This window comes from Pygoscelis adeliae, unplaced genomic scaffold, assembly GCF_000699105.1.
Source record: "Pygoscelis adeliae isolate BGI_AS28 unplaced genomic scaffold, ASM69910v1 Scaffold45, whole genome shotgun sequence".
Lineage (NCBI taxonomy): Eukaryota > Metazoa > Chordata > Aves > Sphenisciformes > Spheniscidae > Pygoscelis > Pygoscelis adeliae.
The window spans coordinates 5,825,772-5,833,951 of NW_008825114.1; the positions used below are offsets into that span (position 1 = coordinate 5,825,772).

Here is an 8,180-nt window from a genome sequence, read left to right on the forward strand (position 1 = left end):
ATGATGGAGAGCAGCTTGGCTAGCTCCTCCGCCAGCTCTCTCAGCACTCTCGGGTGGATCCCATCCGGCCCCATAGACTTGTGAGTATCCAGATGACGTAGCAGGTCGTTGACCGCTTCCTCTTGGATTATGGGGGGTTCATCCTGCTCGCCATCCCTGTTTTCCAGCTCAGGGCGCCGAGTACCCTGAGGGTAACTAGTCTGATTGCTAAAGACTGAGGCAAAGAAGGCATTAAGTACCTCAGCCTTTTCCTCATCCTCGGTGACAATGTTCCCCCCCGCATCCAATAAAGGATGGAGATTCTCCCTGGCTCTCTTCTTGTCATTAATGTATTTGTAAAAACTTTTTTTGTTGTCTTTAACGACAGCGGCCAGGTTGCGTTCTAGCTGGGCTTTTGCCTTTCTCATTTCCTCTCTGCACGACCTAACGAGATCCCTGTACTCTTCTTGAGTCGCCTGCCCCTTCTTCCACAAGCGATAAACTCTCCTTTTTTTCCTGAGTCCCAGCAAAAGCTCCCCGTTCAGCCAGGCCGGTCGTCTTCTCCGCCCGTTCTTCTTGCGGCGTACAGGGACAGCCTGCTCCTGCGCCTTTAAGACTTCCTTCTTGAAGATCGTCCAGCCTTCCTGGAGCCCTTTGCCCTTCAGGATGGTCTCCCAAGGGACTCTCTCAACCAGCGTCCTGAACAGGCCAATGTACCTGAAGGCTGCATCATGCTTTCAGAAGAAAGTTGGACCAGATTATATCCAGAGGTTTTTTCCAATCCAAATTATTCTATTTACGTGCTAGAAGTTTGTCCTTTTTATTTCACAAATCTAGAGTTAGAGCAGTAGGAGTAGCAAAGTACCTCTCCTCTATTGAATGTTTTAGCCTTAGCCTGCTTTTTTCTTCTGGAGCTGGATTAACATAAAGCAGAAAAACAATTTTGCTAGCTGACTGAAGCAGCAAGAAAAAAAAAAAGTGGAATTCCTTCTTCTTTTAACACACTGTGCTGAACAGAAATAGAATGCAAATAGTTCATGTAATTTATTTCCTTTCAGTTTACTCAAGCACTGAGGCACTTTATCTTGGGAATAAGACCAAGGCACCAATAACGGGAAAAAATAGGGTATCCCTGGATTAAGTAATGATTTTCCGTTTTAATAGAGAAGGTGTATTCATCTGATACAACTTTATAATATAAAATTTAAGTGGTTTTACTGGAACTGTTTTATAAAAGGAGAGATTTTACTTTAATCTCCAAAGGGAAAAATTCCTCCTTAGCTTATGTTAGGAGTGCTTTTTATTCACTTTTTTGGTCAAAGCACAATATACAACATCAACATTTCTAATCTTCTAACTCATTTTACAGTGTAGACTATGATTAGCTACACTTCTAAAAAAGAAAAGTTATTAAAAAGTCACATAACAGACAACAGTACACAAGAGCTTTTGTTTTTTACAAGTACTTGCATCCAAGCAAAAGAGCACAGACGATCTGACTTCCCAAAACCCATAAAACAAGCTGCAGAATATATGAATAGAAATTCATATATTTTGGATAACAAATGCGGTAAAATATAGATTAAAATAAGAGCTGTGCTGGCAAATATTCATCCTTAAATGGCACTAATAAATATGTTAGAGTAAGAGCTTGGCAAGCTATTTCTAAGAGAGAGGCATAGTAATTCTATTACTGTTCCTTTTTTCCTCAGTTAATAACTTGCTCCAAGGAAATTTGCTTGACTAAAGTTGCAGTAGCTGTGAAATCAAGTTGTAAGTTGTTGTTCCTCTGTGATACAACTGACAGATGGGATATTTCGTGTGTGTATGTGAAAGGTTCACTGTTGTGCACAACAGATTCACAGAAAATTCCTGACTATTCTGAATGACCTTAATCTGCTCCCATTGGTGGGTACAAATCCGTACATTATAAACCTAAAAGCCTTAGGTGATTTGTGAGTGGCAAATAGGCCTGGCCCTGGTTCTCCTCAGTGGTCTAAGTATCACTCCCTTTTATTTGTGTTTTTTCCCCTGATCCTAGCCCGGAACGTTTTGTTGAAATGCAGAGCTCCTTCTCAAATTATAGTGCTAAATTTGCTCTTGCTTTATACCCCTGTAGAGCTAAAACAGCTCCACCACCTTCAGCTCAAATACTCCACTTTGACACCGCATGAAAGCAGGTTTGGCCTGTGAAGCGGCATGGCCCTGTGCTCACCAGAGCAGAGCAGCTCATTATGCTGCGCGCACATCCTGGAGGGAAAGAAAAGCAGCTCTACTGTTTTCCATCAGAAATGACAGAAAAAGTATCAAGGTTCTTTTTTTAAATCCACATAGCTGATGAACTAATAAAGTTGAAAAGTATAGCTGGGACATTTTATTATGGTTTCTTTGTTTTTCTGTGATATCACTCATCAAATCAGGGTTTTCTTCCGTTTTGTAATCTATCAAAACCAAGCTTAATGTGTCTTCTGAAGTTCTAAAATTTAAGGGTAAACACAGAGATTTTATACATTTTGCCTTTGCAGTGTCAATGGAGGCCTGTTACACTTGCAAGACTCCCTCCAAAAAATACTTTCCAAAGTGCCTACTTTTACAGCCCAGTTGCATAGTCTGAAAAGTGACTTAATTTGCCTTTCTGGCTTTAGAACGCCATAGCCCTTCTAGCTGCAACAGTGACCTATCTGGCCATATAACCTTGTAAGTGTTATAGTCCAGGTGACGAAAGAGTTTCTTTCTCTCTCTCCTGCTCTCCTTTCTCTCTCTTTCTCCTTTGTGCTCAGCCTCCATGTGGATGAAGGCACATATGCATCACAGGCATGCTCGGCGAGAGAGAGGAGGCTGGCACACATAGTAGCTTTACTGCATGCTTCCTATTTTCACATGCTTGTGTTTGTTCCGTAGAGAAACTTCCCGTGGAAGCAAAGTTGCCATGGTATAAGCAGGCTCAAGAGCTGGAGGAAGGAGCAGTGGTGTCTGAAGAACCATCGTAAGTCTTAAAAATTTGCTTACAACATGTTCTCATGATGTGGGGATCTGGGGCTTGCGCTGAACTAACACAGTCTCTTGAAATTGTATTTCGCTTTCATTAGAGTGTAAAGGCTAAACCCAACCCCGCGGAAATCAATGGGCTTAAAGTTGTGTCACACTTAAGTATGAAGAGACAGAATTCAAGAGGGCAAATGCAGATTTAGTTTGAACAAATATATACATCTTTTATTTAAGGTCATTTACAATAATATTATAATGAAAGTCTGTCTACCTATGTAGTTATATGTTCCCCACTACCACTGTATCTCCGCAGCTTAGCACCTTTATTAATTCTCACAATACCCCTGTGAAGTAAGGGGTAAAATACAGTGGTGATTTCCCCTCGCCTCTCCCCCTACGAAGAGTGTAGTAGGCGCAAATAAAGTGAATTAACTTTAGCAGAAAGTGAACTAGAAACCTTAGCCCTGTGGTTTGGATTGCCTTATCATCACTTACCGCATCATTTCAGGGATTTTCCCCTCCCTGCTTTTCTAGCCACTTCGTGGCCTTTGCCCAGCCACCTTTGCAAGATGGGTCTCAGTCAGCACCTTGTACCCTGTTAGTAGCTCTTCCTCCTGCTGCAGACCCTCTTGGATGGCAGGTTGGCCTATGTACATGTATTGAAATTCCTCTCACATTAGGGATGCCTGAAATGGTGGAAACTGTACATTTGCCTCCTAAATACATAAAGTTAACTCATTATGTCCTTTAACTGTAACTTTTTATTTTTTCTTTTCCTATTCGTTTGTCTTCCGTTTTGTGAAAAAATCACCATTAAGTTAGAAAGAGGTGGAGAGCATAAAATAGTTACAGGTAATGCTGAAGGAAAAAATATTACAATAAAAACCTGGAAAAGAACACTTCCACTCAGGATTGATACCTGCCTTTTTAATATATCTATAAGAAAGTCTGACTATGAATCTGTCCTTGTGTAGATGGGTTCTTCACACAGTACTATTGAAAATACAGTTTAGCAGTTTCTGCATGTGCTCTATTTCATTAATAGCAGGACTGCAGAAGAAGTTACAAAAATTAAGTCGTTTAAGAAAACCCTCAGAATTTCATTCAGAATTGAGTTTTATTGTCATTTATGGATAATTAATCTTCCTTAATAAAAATTTCAATTCCAATAAAATTGCAATGAAAAGGAAGCTGCAGTAAAACTGGTGTACCATATAAACCTTTAGCAATGAGGTTGAGAAATTAAAAATACTCTTATGATTACATTTTGGATTTTTTATTCTGGAACTGTGATAAATGTATGCTATAATTGTAACCTCTGTACACAGCTTTAATCAGTAACCAGTTCCTCATGGCTGAGCACATGACATTTTTTATTGCAACTGCAGCTGTGTATTAGACTAAAAAACATTGTTCGTTATCTAATATAATTGCAGTTTTAGTATGGTAAATCTGAATTGAAGTAATTTGAAACTGGAACATTGAAACAGAGCTAGAGGCATATATAATAAAGCCTTCAAAATAAAAATTATTTTAATCCAGCTGCCATATGTATACATAAATACATACAAATACACACATACATGTATACACACACATTTATATACATATATACAAACGCACATATTCATATGTGTGTATGTATATATTAGTAGCAGCTATCGCATGTAATATAATGAGATGTTTAACTGTTTCCAGAGTTTCATAGACTTTGTAGGTTGATTCATTCAGCATCTAAGTCTAGAAAATTCAGTATTTGTGAACGTATTCATTTTTCATCTGTAAAGTACAGTTTATTTTCTTGTGACTTTTCTTATGACTATACTAAACCACTTAGCTAAATGTGCGTTTATCAAACTGTTAATAACCCCTGGAAGCATACATATTATCAGGAAGTTTATCAAAAGGAATCATACTAATATGTGGTCATCTCTGGAACAATTTATTACACTAAGAAATTTTTTAGATAAATTTTGTGAACAATGTTGACAGTACTGTAGAAAAAGAGTAATATATATATATGAGTATATGTAGCTTTAAATAGTAACAAGAAGGGGTTTGTAGAGAATAGGCGTAACTTGCAGGGAAAGATGAAGAGGCTTTTGTTTATCATGGCAAGTATTTTAATAAAATATTCTGGAAAACCTTATGGGTTTATGATATTGTGATATTATGATGACTTGTGATATTAAAACAGGCCTTAAGAGATATAAAATGTTTTAAGTGCAGCTATGGCACCTCCTTACTTTATAGTTTCACTGCTCTGCTGCAATAAAGGCCCTGTTCTGCAAAGACATCCTAATCTTTTTACCCCATCATCAGTGATAGCAGTGGGATACTATCATACCAATACAGTGGGGCACAGTCCGGACTAGGTTCATTCTGCCATGGGGTGACATTTTGTACATTTTTTTCTCCCTACAAAGCGTAACTCTGGGAGCATGTGTAATCTTTATTTTAGGCTGATGAGAAATCAACATGACATTAAATTAAATTTAAGGATAGATTTTTAGATGTGTTGACTAACAGCTAAAATAAATGGCAGAAAGTCAGGGTCTTTATGCAAACTTTCCCAAAGCTTGGAGCTACCCATGCCTTGTGTTTAGTTTGGAATGATTTTTAGTGATAAGGCATGAGACAGAAAGACCAAATAAAAACTTAGAAAACTTGTGCTGAAAGGGCCATCCATGCAATCCCCATCTGTAAACTGTAACAGTCATCTGCATATTGTTCCAGAATATCTAATCTGTTGACCGTGACCCTGAGCGGTGAACTTCCACATAAAATTCGTTTGGGTGCCTCACTATTAATAGTGTTCTTCATTAATGTCTAACTTTAAAGTTATTCATTTTTGGTCCTGGTTATTAGATTGAAAAACTGTATGTAACGACATAAAAAAGGGGACAAAACATTCAGAACTCACCAAGATACAATCAGTAATCAACCTTGATGCCAGTTCTACACCATCACTGTAGAATTCATTCAGCTGTGTAGGGTTTTCAAATACACCAACTAGTTGAAAAGCAAGGTGTATTACATGATAATGCACCTTTTGGCCTGTGTTTCCGCAGCTATGCAGAGACACAATGTAATACTCCATGGCCTACCATGATGGCAGATGTTGGGCTATCACCCACATATTTTGGCTGATGAATGATCAGTCCAGAGTGTAGGTGCATGCTAATTTGAGGGTCAGAATGGCTGAGAGTTTTTAAATATTGGATCAAGCACTAGCTTGTGTAAGGCAGTGTGTGATGTGGCCAGTTATTTTGCTGACTGTGAATTTGAGTAACTAGAACATGACCATCAATTTCTTACTGTCTTACACCTAAGTGTGTTGAATTGTGTTACTTTCCTGTAAATATTTTCAGAAAACATACCAGGGATTGTAAAAAACAATGTTAGTTGCTTGCTTCCCCTCCTCTGAGGAAGCCATTTCTTTTCTCCAATTCAATAGAGCGAAGCTGGCTGAGCAGGGTTTGAGGCTGGGAGTAGAGCTGCGCAGCCGGGATGGGCTTTCTTTGAGACCCCCCTCCTCCACTCAGCAGGGAGGGAACGATGGGCAGAGGAGAGGCAGCGTGGAGGGGAAGGGGAGCAGTTGTAGGGCGGAAGGCACAGCAGAAGGCCTCCAGTGGCACGGTAAACCAGGTGCTGAAAAGGCAGTGTGTTCATGAGTGTGTTTGCCTGAAGTTGGAGTAATGGAAGTTTCTTCAGACAAAGTATGCTTATGTGATTTTCCTGTTTGCTCTGTATTGGTACAATAATTACCAATTTCATGACTGCACTTGGGCAGATGTCAGTAAGGACTCATTCTTTTCCTACACTTCATCTGAGGCTCTTGCCGAGCTTTCTTACGCCACCAAGTCACTGCCCCCATTCTCCTCTACAGACAGGGTTGTCCTTTGTAGCTAGCAGACCATTCTTCCCCTACCACTGTCACCCTTTCTTCCGTATCATTCTTCAGGCACAGAAAGCAAACCCCATCTATAAGAAACTCTATGTTACTTCTCAAAGCTTATTTTTGATTGGAAGTTTAAAAGCTAAAGCTGAAAATTTTCAGCAGATTTCTTTTATGCATTGGGTTCTCATATTTGTGAATGTCTGTATTGCTGTCTTGTGACTTTTGTAATTTTCTATTTAATATGACTTTTGTTATGAAATTGCATACTATGAGTTATAAAGTTGCACTTTTTTTTACATTGTCCTTCCACCTGTAATTTGTGATCATTCTCTAACATGTGCTGCTAGAGCAGCAGACGCCTCATTTTTATTCCATCTGCGAGTAGTGCCTTCATTATTTATTTCTTCAGGAATTTCTAAAGGAAGCAAGTCTTACAGTTTAATTTTGTCTGTATATGTCTATCTGTCAGTTGCCTTCCTTTTCTCTTAGTAATGTCTGAATTTATTCCTATTAACTGAATTTGACAGAGGTATAAAGCTATCACAGAGAATTTTACCCCTGTCAAATTTGGTTGATATTCACCAGGAAATTCAGTGGTAGTATTTTCCACATGTTTCACTGAACTAAATGGCTAGGTAGAAAACTGACACCCTACAATTCCCCAGTTGAAGGAAAGGTTTCTAAAGGAGTTCAGTCCTTAAGAGGTGCCAGAGAATCTAGTTGGGCACTCAGCCTTCAAATGTAAATCCATGTTTCATTGGTTCTGCTGCTCAAAGAATTAATTATAACCAGTTCAGCCACTTGAAGGCTAGAGGGGATAGTTATGTTTGTGTTGTCTGACCTGCTGCACCCCTAGATGGGGTCAATTAAATATTAATTGCTGACAGAACTACTATGAAATACTCTAGGTTGGTAAGAAAGTATTGTAATCTTCATTAGGACAAAGGTTTAAGGTGAGAAGTCCTTGCTGTCCTGTGTTGTCGTACATATTGTTCTCCTATTGCTGTCCATCTCACCAGGCCTTAGAAATATGTTATCTGAGAGAGAAGCCACAGTATCTTTCTGTCTGACCTCTTTCACTGGAGCTCGTTACACCAGCACAGCCTGACAGCCAGAGTCAGAAAGAGCAGCAGTGATGATTTAAAAAGCATGAGGTTTTCTATGTATAATGAGATTAGTTTTATGGGTGGTGGAGGGCTTGTTTAAAAGATTTCTGTCTCTAACTCTTGAAAAATGCTTTTGTATGTTAACACCATACCCAGCTTTTAACATACTGCCATAAATAACTCTGGTGCTAGCCATAAAAAGAAGA

General features: G+C 39.1%; 1 protein-coding gene across 1 annotated transcript in view; it reads left to right on the forward strand.

Moving 5' to 3' along the window:
• ADAMTSL1 (ADAMTS-like 1) overlaps window positions 1–8,180 on the forward strand; it is a 468,861-nt gene that overhangs the window by 371,382 nt on the left and 89,299 nt on the right. The window contains exon 14 of the mRNA XM_009328162.1: window positions 2,881–2,965. Coding sequence (XP_009326437.1) covers window positions 2,881–2,965 — 85 coding nt within the window. The remainder of the gene's footprint in view (window positions 1–2,880; window positions 2,966–8,180) is intronic.